This window comes from Caretta caretta, chromosome 7 (assembly GCF_965140235.1).
Source record: "Caretta caretta isolate rCarCar2 chromosome 7, rCarCar1.hap1, whole genome shotgun sequence".
NCBI classification, from domain to species: domain Eukaryota; kingdom Metazoa; phylum Chordata; order Testudines; family Cheloniidae; genus Caretta; species Caretta caretta.
The window spans coordinates 74655657-74671365 of NC_134212.1; the positions used below are offsets into that span (position 1 = coordinate 74655657).

General features: G+C 38.9%; 1 protein-coding gene across 9 annotated transcripts in view; it reads left to right on the forward strand.

The window, feature by feature from the left end:
* The window catches only part of GRID1 (glutamate ionotropic receptor delta type subunit 1), an 828929-nt gene that overhangs the window by 779846 nt on the left and 33374 nt on the right, over positions 1-15709 (forward strand). For all 9 annotated transcript variants that reach the window (XM_048856782.2, XM_048856783.2, XM_048856778.2 and 6 more), the window contains one exon: positions 8672-8867. In XM_048856782.2, coding sequence (XP_048712739.2) covers positions 8672-8867 — 196 coding nt within the window. The remainder of the gene's footprint in view (positions 1-8671; positions 8868-15709) is intronic.

Sequence of the window (15709 nt, forward strand, 5' to 3'; positions counted from 1 at the left end):
GGAGTGGAAGATTTATTGCCTGGTATTTGAGCAAACAGGGATTAGTTTTTAAAGTTTAAAATAAAAGGCTATGAGAAAGTACTGGGAAAACTGCACTGTGCTGGCTATTAATTCATCATACAAAGCATAGGGCGATAACAGCTTTCTTTTGCATCTTCCAAGTCTTAACCATCTGCAGGCCTTTTTCTTCTGCTGCAAAGAGAACGTTCAGCATCACTTCCGGTTACAGGGTACACATTTCATGCACATTTCTTTACTTTATATAGCAATAAAGATTTGTTTGGTAAATACCATGGCCTAGATCATCCCCTATTGTAGAGTATCTGTAGGAGAGGAAGTCTTCACCAGAATTATCATTTTGGAGGTAATTCTTACTTAAGTATGCCATTTGGGAAATGGGTAGAGTTATTATCGCATCCTCCCGCCTTCTTGCAGGTTATACCACAGGACCTGCTCACAAACTTGGTAGATGCTCAGGGATTGGTAGAAAGCCAGGGTTCTTTATATTGGCTAAAAGAAAAGGAGTACTTGTGGCACCTTAGAGACTAACCAATTTATTTGAGCATAAGCTTTCGTGAGCTACAGCTCACTTCATCGGATGCATACTGTGGAAAGTGTAGAAGATCTTTTTATATGCACACAAAGCATGAAAAAATACCTCCTCCCACCCCACTCTCCTGCTGCTAATAGCTTATCTAAAGTGATCACTCTCCTTACAATGTGTATGATAATCAAGTTAGGCCATTTCCAGCACAAATCCAGGTTTTCTCACTCACCCCATCCCCCCCGGAAATGGCCCAACTTGATTATCATACACATTGTAAGAAGAGTGATCACTTTAGATAAGCTATTAGCAGCAGGAGAGTGGGGTGGGAGGAGGTATTTTTTCATGCTTTGTGTGTATATAAAAAGATCTTCTACACTTTCCACAGTATGCATCCGATGAAGTGAGCTGTAGCTCACGAAAGCTTATGCTCAAATAAATTGGTTAGTCTCTAAGGTGCCACAAGTACACCTTTTCTTTTTGCGAATACAGACTAACACGGCTGTTACTCTGAAACCTATATTGGCTGTTTCCTTCAGTACTCTACTGGCTCCCTGGCAATGTGATTCCAATGAGACTATGCTACCAGGGACTTCCCTTGGCCATGGCTGTTCTCAGGGTCCACTAAGTGGAACACTGAAGAAAAGATAGCCCATCCCAGTCTGCATTGTTTCTTCAAGAGAATCTCTGTGGGCCAAAAGGGGAAAAGATATGTGTCCCCATGGCACTACCTGTAATCTGTCTACTTCTCCCTCACAGCATGCTCAGTTCCTCTGCTCCTCCTTACAGATTGATTCTGGACCCACAGAATCACCTCTCTAGGAGGTGGAGAACACTGCCATAAAAGTGACTGCCAACTCTACCCCCTTTTGAATAAAGGAGCGCAGATCCATTCTCTGATGGAATCTTCCATGTATGGAGCCGTAGGAGTAGTGGGAAATGTTCCAAAGTCATATTAATACATTGCAATGACACTACGGGCTGGGGAGGATGATGTGATTTGTAAAACATATTAATTCTATAAATAAAATGGTGAAAAGATTTTTTTGCAGCTGATTGAATTGCATTGGGATCCCTATTATGCTACAAATGTTTTGGTACAAAGCTCCTTACATGTTTTGCTTAGATCTGGATGAATACTGTGAGCTTGCCTTTGACTTCAATGGGCTATGATTTCACCTTGTATATTTTGCACCAATGCACTGACACCAGAGACTATTTGTTACTAGAGGCTACTTCCCAACCCTTCCTCTCCTTTCCTGTAGTGCTAACTATGTGCCTCAAAGGCAAATCTTATGGTCCACAGCTAACCTCTATATTTTAAAGTAGCCATCCATTTTCTAGTTATAAATAAAGCAAATGGTTTAATTATAATGATATTTACAGACTACATCAAGAAAACACACAAGCATGCAGCACTACCAGAAAACACTGGGAAAGGCTAAGTATATTCACACAATTTTGTTTGAACTGGGACTTCTTCAGAAAACTTGTTGGAGGAAGGAAGGAAACCATGGGTATATTTACATGGCAATATAAGACCAGGGATTGAACTCTGGCTGAAGCCTAACTTCTCTTTCAATTACACACAAATCACACTGGCCCAAGGCTCAGTCCCAGGACCCCATAGGGATGGAGGGTCTGAGCCAGAGTCAAGCTATGATCTGGCTACCAGCCCTATCGCTCTGCAGTGTAGACGCAGCCCCACTGGTGTCGTTCTCTTGGAGTCAGCCAAAAGTACTCCACAATTCCACAGGCTGACTTTCTTTGTCCTCTGGACAGTCAAGTTTGGTGGATAGTCAAGTGTTCTCACACTGCATCATGAACAAAGAGCGATACTGGCCACATTTTGGGAGGGCCCTAGGAAGTCTGGGATATGGGTCGTTGGACTTGAGCCCCCATAATGCAGTGTAGACACGAGCCCCTGATGAGGACCCAGGGTTCAAATATTCCTGGGGTTATAAATGATTGTCAATGCTCAAGTCCTAGGTTAACAAACCCAGGATCTGCTAACTTGAATTTTACTAACCCTGGGTTTACGTTCCCATGTAGACATACCCTAAATCTGTCCTAATCTCCCTTATTTCATGCTCAACCACCATAGTCCAGAAACTGCAACCCTGTTCTCAGTGATGTTAGATTCTATTTTTGGAATATTGGTTGTCTATATTTTGAAAGAATAGTTCCTTCACAAATACTAGCTTGTCTGTGTCATGGATGATTATCTCACTCATACCATCCAAGAGAAGATGACCATAACCATAACATGAATCTCCCCGACTAATGCCACCCACATCATGTATTCATTTAAGCCACACTAATTCAGCAAAGCACATAAACTTAAGTACATCATTAGTCCTATTGAAATTAGTGCACTCGTATGTTCAGAAAATTGAAGGACAAATGCTGAAAAAAATGTACTATGCGTGTAAAAATGTTGATTTTCAGTGGATTATAGCTTGGCCAGATTTTCATGGGGGGAAAAAGGCACTTTCTGAGTTTAAGACTGTAGAATGCCAAATGTCAAGATCCTATTCCAAACAACAGAGAAAGTGGAGCTATTAAAAATGGCCAGATAAATATTCTAACATTGGTAAAACTATCAATTTTTCATTAACCTTGTTCCTAATGTTGGCCTAACTCTTGTCTGATTAAACATTCAAACAATATTGCTTCCTGAACAGTGGAAGTATACAAAAGTTGTAAGCAACTGAAAGGAAGGATCTGTAATGGAAAGTGTTAGGCAATATTAACTAAAGTTGTCAAAGCTATTCTGCCTACAATGTAATATATGTTTATGTATACACACAATAACCTGTACAAGAGACCAACATTATTAGGCATCCTTAAGAGTGCCACCAAAAAACCCAGATGTATTGAGTACCCTTCTACTGTACCTTTACTAGAAAGTTGCATATAAAATATACATAAATGTGTGTATGAATATAATGCATCCATAAAATTCATCACTATAATGTAACCAAGTCCATATGGTTGAGCTGATGAAAGCCCTAACAGGGCCATCAGTAATGTATAATAGTTTAGAATTGTATTTGAAGAATAACGTATCCAACTGAAATTACAGAGGCAATTTAGGCAGGCCAGAATACACACTTCAGAGTTATAATAATGCTAGAAGACTAGACTAATAGTCTTACTCTTTTTGTGTACATTAGTCTCTTTAATCACCAGCAGTTGTTAGGGTGTTAATATTATATCTTGGCTAAATAGAGAGCAACTGAAATAAGACCAGGTTTGGGATTCTTGTATAGCTCCAAACTCATCCCAGGTCCACACATGCTGTTCACAAACTCATACTTAAAGCTACTTAACAGCTTAAATTGATACAAGTCCCTAAAGCAATTTATGAGCTTAAACCACTTAAAATGCTTGAAGGAGCTTAAGAGCTTGAAGACTTTGTAGGGGTAGTTGGATGCCTTGTGGGTAGGGACCTGTTTGAAGAAAATCCAAGTAGACTGCAGTGTGGGTACCTGTGTGTCCGGGGTGGAGTAGGCTATTTGTAGAAACCAAATGGCAAGTAGTGGAAGTGATAGGTGTTTAAACACTGCTGTGATGAAGAAGATATAAGAACCTAGACAGAACTACTTGCTCACATCATAAGCTGTTGGAAACTGGCATAGCTCTGAAGACATCTGGCCCATAGAGTGGGGCTGCTGATATGAAGGTGCTCTTCATAAGAAAGAGTTGCAGATCTGAAGTGAAGAATAGTGAATAACGTTAAAAAAAATAAACTGGATATTAAAATTCAAAGAGCGGAACTGCTCTCATGTCCTGTGAAGACATTTCCTCCTTGTCTGACCACTAGAAACACCCTGAATAAATACTAATAGAGAGGAGGAAATTACCATTTCAAATATACTGGATGAAAGCAGTGTGACAGTTATTTATTCATTTTGTTGTGGCTGGCCCTGCAATAATTTAGAGTGGTTCCTTATTAAGGTCAACAATGTAATTCATTCTGATGCTCTCCATTCAGCAAAGATTTATTTATTTTTATACTAAAATGAGAAAAATAAAAAGTGTGCAAAAGATTATACCCCCCTCCATTTTCATTAAAATAAAATTATGACAAAGTAATAACCCTTAGACCTCTTGAACAAAATAATATCTTGCTGCAATTAGATATAATTAATGAACAATAATTAGAAAGATATCTTCACTGAATTTATTATTTTATGTTTTCTTTCATCTATAAGCCATGAAAATGAGCACAGTGCAAGGCCTATCTTTTTGCCTTTTTTGTTAAGAGTTTGGAGGCTTGTGGGAGTGATTGTTTGCAGGGGATGGAGATTTGATGGGGAAAGGCCCACTTATTGGTTTAGGTTGAGGGGATACTTTTGCTGGAGGTTTGCTGTTTGTTTTAGTGTCATTGTTTTAAATAATGTCGAAGGCACCCAGAGTGCCTTGTTGTGTGTTGTTATAAAAGAGATAAACTGTGCTATGACACAGAGGCCCATTTGGAGGGTAAGGGGCTCATTGGTATCAGGGCATGAGTTTCAGCTGGCCTGACCAATTCTGTGTACCACTACTCACAATGATTATAATATCTAACTAAAACATGTCATGTAATATGTCATTGGAAAACTGATTCTTGTGTGATGAATGCATGTAGAATGTTTTATATATGTTAGAACGATGACTAAAATGTATTTTAGCGTGGAATGTCAGGGGGAATTGGGAAACAGATCTTCCCTAGACAAAGGAAAATGTATTTGCTTCTCTAACCAGCCTGGACATCAGACAGAGACAATGAAGGTCCATTTAATATTACGTAAACAAAGCTATCAGGCTACAAGTGAAGGAGGAGACAGCACAGTGTCTAAACTTGGCAGAAGACAGAAGCTTGGGCCGGATTTTACTTTTCAAAGAATACATTGCAAAAGTTTACTAGTCTATAAAGACAGAGGAGCTGAACCTCAAGTGATAAGCAATTGACTCTACTGATTGTATACAATATTACTGTATTGTAACAGTGTACTGAGTGAGGTCTTTTATGAAAACCTATAACACTGGTAATTAATAGCATTGTGGAATATATGTATTAACACTATATGCTTTCCAGTCTGTGACCAAACAAAGGGTTAAACAGGCTTTCCTCCATCAGGAGGGAGGGCAGCTATCTACCTGTCTCCAAAGAAGTTAAGCAAGATGTGACCAAAATATGGGAAGCAGCATTTTCATAGACAGTAGCAGAGGGATGGGAAGCCCACAGGAAGGGAAAGAGCATGAGGTCATTCTGCCTCTTGAAACAAGGTCATTGAACTTTGGAAGACATAAGAAAAGACAGAAGCCGTCTTTGGCATCCATCTCTAGACAGACACAACGGATTAGAGCTCTTGCAAGCTGAGAAAGATGGGTCCTTCAAACAAGGAGGGGTTGAAGTCTATAGATGTAGATGAGAAAAATGCTTAGGCAAAGATCTTTCATCTAGGAAGACAAGGGAAGCCACCATCTTGTTCTTCTGTGGAAGGTCCTGACTGAGGGAAAGTCAGTCATGGCTGGCAAGAATGATTGGTGAGAGAAACCATCTTGACCAAACCTGTACCTTGCTAAGTTGAGGTTTAGACTTTTAGATGCATTTTTTTTTCACTTTTATTTGCTTTTAACCTCTTTACTTCTGTTTATTTTACTTGGTATTGCTCAGCCTATGTCCTGTTGTTAATACATTTGCTTTGTTTTTACTATAAACCAACTCAGTGCTATGTTTGCAGGGAAGGGTATACTTACCACAATTAAGTTAATAAGCTGTAATATGCTTTTGTCTCTTTAAAGGAGCAATGAACCCTATTATTTCTCTGTCCTGGTGACACTGGAAAATTCCAGGCACATGGTTTTGGGGAAATTTGGGACTGGGAGTGTGTTACAGTCACCCTGCTGGTTGTAGCCAAGGCTGGTGGAAGCCAGAGTGGGGCTGTAGACAAGCTGCTGGGTCAGAGCTGCTGAACCAGGACATTCTAGCACACAGATACTCTGGGTGAGACCTTTGTGCTTGTAGGCTGGCTGGGAGCATCCCAGGCTGGGAGCTCCAGCAGCAAAGTGATTGCAGGGCAAGTGGTGACACAATCTCCTACTGGTCTGGATTGCACCCCTGAGCCTCATGAAATTGGTGTAATCTAAAAAGGATTTACACAAAACTTGTTAATTTAACTAAGGTTTACAGTTTAAGCATTGGTGAAATAGGTTTAAGTGATTTACAAGTGAAAGGGCACAGTCAAAGAAATGTTACAGTTTGATTGTGTTCTGTTTATTTTGGAAATAGAAGAAAGGAAAGACAAGCAACAAAGGAGCAGGTGCTGAGCTCACCAAGAAGTTAGAAAAGCTGGGTGTGTAGTGAGGTCTGTCAGCAGCTAATCAGAAGAAATTGGAGCTAGTGGACAAACCAGGTGGCAAGAAGCAGGGTCCATTTTTCTCCTACAGAGCATGCAGGAGACCAAGCAGATGTTTCCCAAGATGATCCAGAAGCAGCAGCAGCAGCAATGGCCTCCAGAGTTGTGGAGACTACAGTGGAAAAAGCTGCTAGTGGAGGAGAGATGGGCAGAGCTGGAGGCCAGGTGTTAGTGGGGAGGCAGAGTTGAAGTAGTGGAAGCTTGCTGACCAGGAGAAACACAGGCAGCTCAGACAGAAGAGGAGGGACAAGTCTCACCCGTGGATCCCAGAAGGAATGACATAAGGGTTTGCCCCATCAGGGGCTGGCAGACAACCAGATGTGGGTATGATGGACCCCATCACGCTGCCTGTAGCCAGAAGTACTATGGACACTAAGTTTGTTCCGGGATTCTGACAGAAGGAAAGTCAGCCGTGGCTGAAAAGAATGTGGATTGGTGAGAGAAACCATCTTGAACGAAACCTGTACCTTGGTAGATTAAGATTTAGACTTTTTAAAATGTGTTTTCATTTTTATTTGGTTGTAACTATCTCTGCTTCTGTTTGTTTTACTTGGCATCACTCAACCTCTGTCCTTATAGTTAATAAATTTGTTTTATTTTACTATAAAACAACGCAGAACTGTGTTTGAGGGAAAGAGTGTATCTATCCCAGTTAATATGCTGTGATTTGCTTTGGTCTCTTTTAAAGTTAAAAAAACACACCTTATTATTTCTCTGGGCTATCCAGGAGAGGGCTGGACATTGCAGAGCACATGGTTTTGGGAACACTGTGCACTAGGATCATGTTGGGGTCGCCTTGCTGGTTGTAGCCAAGACTGGTGGAAGCCAGAGTGGGGCTGTAAACAGGCTGCTGGTATAGGGCTATCTAGCACACACATGCTCAGGGTGTGACCTGTATGCCTGTAGGCTGGCTCTGAGCATCCCAGGATAAGGCCTCCAGCAGCAAAGCACTATAAGTAGGGCTCCATGTTGTCATGGAAGTCGTGGAAGTCACAGATTCAGTGACTTTCTGCAACCTCTGCCACTTCTGCAGGAGCCAGCCACACCGGCTGCTGCCGGAGCGGCTCTGTATCCAACCACTGGGGCAGCCCTGCAGCCAGCCGCACCAGCCGCTGCTGGAGTGGCCCTGGAGCCAGCCACACTGTCAGAGTGAGATAAAGCAACTTTAGTGTAAATAAGAATTAGGCCCATATGGAAATTGTTTATTTTATTGGAGGGTGTGGGAAAGAGATTTGGAATGTAATGCCCTATGTACACTGAAAGTTAGTGTATTGATTTTTGGCCCAATTTTACACTGGGGTGAATCCAGAGTAACCCTACTAATTTCAGTGGAAGTGCTCCCTATTTACATAGATGTAAATTAGAGCTGATTTTGACCTGTATCTTTAAACATTGTTTTCCACATGCTTTAATAAATCTTGATTGCTGTGTGCTCTTGCACAAGCATAGCCACATGATTTCAGTATGTTGATGGGCATCTCTTCCACATAAACCTCTTCACTAAAAGAACTCAGGTAAAATTAAACCTCGTTTGATTTCAGTGCAGCTGAATTACACTTTGGGTTCCTTTTATGATAAAAGAGAGACATGCAAATGAGACTGATTGATGGTAGGTGTTTTGTTTCTCTCTAAAGACAGCCATAGAAAGAGATCATTTAACTAATAAAATCTCTTTATTGTACTAGATAACACTAATAGTTCAACATCTCTTGAATTTCAGAACATTTCAAGATCTGTCCAAACAAATGGATATGTCTTACGGTACCGTCAGGGATTCAGCAGTGTATGAATACTTCAAAGCAAAAGGGACAAACCCTTTGGAGCAGGATAACACATTTGCTGAACTGTGGAGGACAATCAGTAAAAATAATGGGGCAGATAACTGTGTATCGAACCCTTCAGAAGGCATCAGGAAGGTAAGAATGGATTAATAGTGCTGTTTTACTTTAAATTTTGTGTTGTGTTTGTGTAGCTTGCATGGAGTTAATGAATGAAAACGATTGTCATGTGGTAAAGGCAGGATTTAAAATAAAAAATATTCCAGTCCTAGGTTTCTTTTAAGTAAAGCTTGCAAATTGGTTTGAGGACAAAGCTGTTGATTGCATTATGCTTCTACTAAGGAATTATGCTTTTCCCAACAAAATTATGTCAGCCTTTGGCCAACTCTCACATGGAACTCAGATCTCCATTTCTGAAAGGCAGCTGTTGTTCTAGTCCACTACAATGTCTAATTCTTCTGCACCTTTCCCATTCCTCTTTTTAAGACTGACGGTAAACTTTTCTTACGTAGGTAAGTCCCATTTTTATGGCTTAAGTCTCATTGACATTTAATGAGATTGTGGTACCTAGGTACCTAAATCACTTTTGAAAAAGTTACCTTGGGTCATCTTATATTTTCCCTGGGTGCTGAAACTTGTCCTTTACCCATGATTATTGTTGTCAGTGGATTAAATTTAGTCCTATTCACTTCAGCAAAATCATGTCCACTTACGTTAGGGCAGAAGTATGAACCAGGTTTTTGGTCATTGTTGTTTATACAATGGTACTCCAGTTGTTCAAAAATTCATCTACCCACTCACATATTACCCATTCATGCAGTTATCTGCTCACTAATATATTCACTCACCTGTTCTCTCTCTCTCTCTCTCTCATACGCACGTGCACACACACACACACACACACACACACTTATTTTTAAGCAAAATTAACTGTTCCTGCAGGATTCAAGCAGCCATGATCTTTGTTCAGGGTCCTAAAGCCTGTGACAGTTTCTTTTAATTGTGACTTTCTAATTGAAATATGTTCTCTCATTAGTACAAAGAAATGATGGAATTTGACCCAGAGCAATGACACAGGAATCAGACACTCAACTTTCAGCCAACCAGTTGCTTAGAAGTGTACATGCGTGCATGCATACACACATTTCTTGTGCTGTAGCTCTGCATGGCCAGAAAGTGAATGACAAATGTGAATCAGAAGTAAATTACAGCAGACAGTGCACAGGAAGTCAATGAAAGTTAAAACTTTCTTTAGAGGAATATCATATTCTCATTTTTATCAGTCTTTTAATTTTTTTAAATAAAATATTATAAATGTAAAATCATTGATCAGTTTATTTTGGTGTAAACTGAAAACTCGTATCTCTGGGTCCACAACCGTGTTACAAGTTTTTTATGCTTTTGAAAAGGTGAGACTAAAATGTAGACTTGTCTATATGATTTTACTTTTTCAAATGTTTTATATTTATTTTTCTAGAAGCTCAAAGAGAAAAATTAAAATCTTCAGATTTTTAAAATGTCACAGGCTGAGTTAGTGGGAAAGAATGGACTCCAGGCCAGGGATATTCCATTGTTAGGGGAAAATAAGTGTGGATGCTCAATCAGAAATACTCTATTCCTAATCAAATTTATTAACAAGTATTTACATGCTTGAACAGATTTTGTTGGCAAAAGCAGCAGCCACGCTAAAATATCACAGGTGTAATTCCACTTTCAGAACTCCAGCATTTGCAGCTGTGCTTGAACAGCTGCATCCATCATGCAGAGGTTTCTCTTCCCACTGCTTCGCTCGAGACCTCTGTTCCCAAAGTTGTCTCTAAGCTCTACCTCCAAATACTTTTGTTATTAAAGCTATCACTCTGAAACCACTGCTGTCAAATAGCAAAGGAGACACCACTTTCACTTTTTACATATGAAGCTATTTGGGTAACCTTTTAAATACATATAAAAGTAGAATTTATATGTACATTGCAACAAATTCCCTGTAAAATAAGTAGAATTTTAAAATAAATTTGTTTGCACCAGTTTGTTTGTTTACTTTCTGCAAATATAAGTGCAATCTAGTTTTTGGCACAAATGTGGATTTCATGTTTGCATGTACAAGAATTTGTACAAACCAAATTCTAGATTCACAAACACTAACATTTTGGCTGGAAGTACGTGCACGCTGTTCAAGCACAGAACATAAACAATATCATGTGACTTGTTTGACTCCTCACAGCTAACCAACCCAGCTCAAATACTGACTATTACATGCCCATTGAGAACTGGTCAGGATCAGTCAGTCCAGAGAATTTAAAAAACGAAGAAAGCCACAGATAGTTTCAGATGACAAATCAGTTCCAGGAAATGGTGCTGAGCTCTCAGAGAGATCCTGGGAGAATAAAGTAAGGCTACATCTGTCAGATAACATGTTCTTTGAAAATGATTCTCTCAGCTCTGCCATTAACGATATTGAGCAGGATGCAGTTGCAGTTGGGAGCTATTGACCCTGCTCTGTCTGCGAAAGACTGAGTGAGTGCGCAGTGTGTGCCTAAAACAGCATGAGGCAGAAGAAGAATAAACCCTGCACCTGAAGCCTGATCCAAAGCCCATTAAAGTAAATGCAAAGCCTCTCACTGACTGCTATGACCCTGGGGTCAGGCTTGTTCATTCTCTCTCTCTCTCTCGTAGGAATATTATTGTACTAGTAACGGTTTCTCTGGGTCAAGTCCTCTTGCTATAAACTTCAGCTATTTTTTTTTTGGCTTCCCCACAGTTTGCCTCAACCTGTAACCACTGTAAAATATTAGGCTGACTTTGCCAAATGCCTTGCCCTTGGCCCAGTCACCGTTTCTCCTTCTTTTATATGTACTGTCCCTCATTATATGGGTGTAACAAAGTGTGCTGGTGTATGATTTTGGGATCTGTATGGAAATGAGACATCTATTTCATGAGGCTTTCTCAGCATGAAAAAATAGTAAAAATAAATACACAAAATATAGATAAGCACTCTGTCACATGCATTGATGTGTAAAAAAAAAATTAAAACTGTAGAAAAATGCAGGATGTATTTAAATGTATTTTCCTTGTATCACTCATAGTATGTCATAAGATATTCAACAACAGTAAGGCTGTAAATATCCATATTTTATAAACCTATTACGGGCTTCCATTTATTATAGCTAGATTTACTTAAGCCTCAGGTTTTAGCTTTAGATTGGCAAACTGTTTAGAATACCAATTAGAAGAACTTTGGGATTCAGTGCAGAGTTGGGAAGTGGCTCAAATTTATATGATAATAACTGTGTCAAATTAAGTCTGATTTTAATGTTCTGGTGTGATATATATAAAACTTGATCAACTCCATCAATAACATTGACTATAATCCAGTTTCTCTTCAGTCCCATAGCTGACCTGTGCTTCCATTTGATTAAACATTTACTAAATCAGGCTTAATATTTAATAAAATTGTCAAGTAAAATATGGTGTTTATAGTTTAAATGTCTCTTTTCGCAACTCATTGAGCTCCTTGAACAAACAGACAAGTTGCTCATGTCAAATATCATATCTAGAAATTGGTTTTTTTTTAAAGAGAAATCAGTGTTCGCCAATGAAACTGGACTTTTAATCAGTATACATTTCCTAGAACACAAAAGTGAAATGTAAATGTAGTCTTAAAACTCTGATTTTTTGCAGTGTAAAATCTAAATTTCTCCGTAGCACAAAACCACAAATATTTCTAGTGCATCTTTCAGAACAAGGACTTTTGTAAGCACAATGAAAAAAATATGACTTCTCCCTGAAACCCAAACTTCCGTGACTCTTCTCAGTTTCCCCATATCTTTCAGTTACACTGGATTATAAAATGGACATTAGTTACCAGTGCATTTCTAAGAAAAGCAATGCCAACTGCAGTGAGAAGCAATGAGAGAGAGTCTGGGATTTTTTTATAGATAAGTGTTAGACATGTCAATTTTGCCCTATTCCACTCACCTCCATTAATCTAGCGGAGGATTTCCTATCAGCTTCTGCAATTTGAACTCTTTAAGCAGCTCAAAACAAAAAAGATAAAGTTGAGGAGGGTTCTCAAAGCTTTCATGCATTTCTGTTGCTATGGAAAATGCATCTTTTCATAAAAGATATGGTCTGTACATCCAGAGTGACCATGTACCATTGTCTCAAGGCACAGCTTCTAAAAACATTGATGGCAACCACACAAAGGGTATCTAAGCACTGCAATGACACAAATGTATTTCTGATTTGCACTCAGAGAGTCAAGTGAGGTTTCGTTTAACTCCAAAGATATGTGAGGAGAGTTGATTTGGACTGTAAATTTGGTCTTACAGGTTCAAAAGTCTCTGATGGTAACAATGGTCCATATAATACAGTACTGAAAATAGGAATACTGGTGCAGATTCCCCAAAATAAAACTAATTCAGCAATACTGTTCTGTGCGGGAAATTTCCTTTTCATTCCAGCTATTGATCAGTGTACACCAAGAAGCATGAAGTTTGGTAGCTCCTGTAATTTTATCCTAGGTAATGCAACTGAAAACACTATTCTTAATCATATACATTTTTAATCCCTCTGTGAAGCTTAGTAAGCTATTTGCCTGCATGATATCCTGTGATAATGTGTTCCACAGGTAAAGTGTATGTTGCATACAAAATATTTATTTTTAGACATTTTGCATTGTTGCCTTTTTTTTTATTTTGTGCGTGTTTTCATGATAGGGGTAGGATAAATAGGATGACCTGATAAGTTCCTTCTATACTGTTCATTATTTCAGATGTAGACATGATAAACCCTCTTACTCTTTTCTTTTCCAAACTAAATAGCAATAATCTTTTAAAGTTCTCCCTGTTGGAACCCTTCCTTCTCCTGATTCTAATAATTCTCATTGCCATTCTTTGAATCTTTTCTATTTCTGCTATGTTTTATTGGCAAGAAGTGACCTAAACCGAATACAGTATCTAAGGTAAGGATGTAGCATTGATTTATATAATAGCATTATAATATTTTTCTATATTGTTCTCTCTCCCCTTTTAACAGCCTCCTAATATCTTGTTAATTTTTAAAATCACCACTGAATATTGAACCTGGCTTTTATTTTTTACTGAGCAGTCCACATATCATTGTTTTTCCTGAGATATTACAACACTTCACTCAAAATGTTGGTGCATAGGAATAGTTAGATTATTCTTTCCAGTATACATGGCCTTTGTTCATATATACCATTGTGCTGTCCAGTTACCATATGCATTTTCTTAGGTCCTCTGGAATTCCTTGCAGCCCTCCTGTTCTCTTGACCGATCTACATTCTCTGTCACCAATAATGTTGCCACCTCACAATTCACACCTTTAGATAAAGCAATACATGGCCTCAAACTGATCTCTGGGGCACTTTTCTGTTAGCCTCTCTGTATGCTAAATATCAACCATTTATCTCTACTCTTTGCTTCCTGTCTCTGAAACCTTTTGTAATCCATGGTAGGGCTTTACCTCTCAACCCCAGAAATTACAAAATTGCTTCAATAGTCTCTTGCCCATGCCTTTTGAAAGCCTAAATATCCACTGGCTTTTTATCCATTATTTTGTTAACTCTTTCAAATAGTCACAACATATTAAATAACCTAGTTGTTTCCTTATACAAGTCATGATTGTTTGCCATTCTTTAATACCAGGCTTGGTGCTCTATAGTTCTATCCTTATAGATTTTCTGATCTATTTTTCTGATACCAGAATAAAGCAAACTCCTCTACATTTCTTTGGTACACTATAGAGAAGGGTACAATGTTGGTGACGGTTCTATCTGCCAGTATATTAGCTGTGCGAAGAAGTGATCTGTCTTGTAATGATGAATACAGTATTGTTTGTAATTCAAGATGCTTCATGTGTCAGTTTCATCAGAAGTTTCAGATGAATTCCAGCCACATCTGGGTATTTATTTGAAAGTCAAGTTGTTTCATCATTTCTTGTTTCAATCTGTTCTCTAAAAAAGCCTCACTTCACTACTAATAAACAAGGGCCCTGTGACAGGTCTTTTTCCAGTCTTCTTCTATAGTGAGGAATAATGGAAAGCAATTACTGAGTTCTTCTCTGCACTCTCCTTATCCTCTTTGATTTCCCTTTTATATCCTGGGAGTCTGATAAACCCATTTTGATGAATGTAAAGAAGAAATTTTGTTGATATAACTTTGGGGCTTTTTTCCCTTCAAATTTCCTCTTTACCCTCTTAGTCTGTACCATACCTCTTTCCCTGCTAGCCAGGGCAATTGTCCCATTCTATTAGCATCTGCTGGATTTCCATTTGAAAGCATGTTTTATGGGCAGAGGGGAAAAAACACCACCATCAGGGCTACCACCACAAGCTATTAGTTTAGCACTGGCTAGTTTTGATGTATTACCTGCATGCACCCTGGGACTCCAATCATGGGCATAATATATGTGACTGAGTCAAATTCAAATCCCAATCCCCAATGTATACATTTTAAGGTATTTCTTATTCCACTTCACACTTCCTGCTCCTCCAAAGAACCCTAGCCCCTTTCTTGCCTCGTGTATCTGCCCCCTTCCTTCCACCGTCTATACACACATATATCTTTCCACTGACAGCTGCCCCTAACACTTCCAGATTTCATTTTGGGTCCCAAATACCATGAAAAAAGCCTTAATTATGGCACTTTGACCCATCCATTTCTGATACTGGCTTGGACCTGAAAATGTCAAGAAGTTCAAAATGCAATGAAAACAAAAATTAACAGGACTTACTCAAAGAGGTTGTTAGGATTTGGGGTGAAAGTTCTCATCAGTTTGTATTTTCTCCAGCTCATTTCACACATCCCTAATGAAAAGCATATGAAAGGTAACTATATTGCATATAATTTTAAGTTTTCCCAGTGCGACAGCCCCTCTTTAAATTGCACAAATGATACTGCCTACCTGTCAGATTGGATGTTAATGTGGATTTGAAGTGTGCTGAATTTAGACTGCAGCCA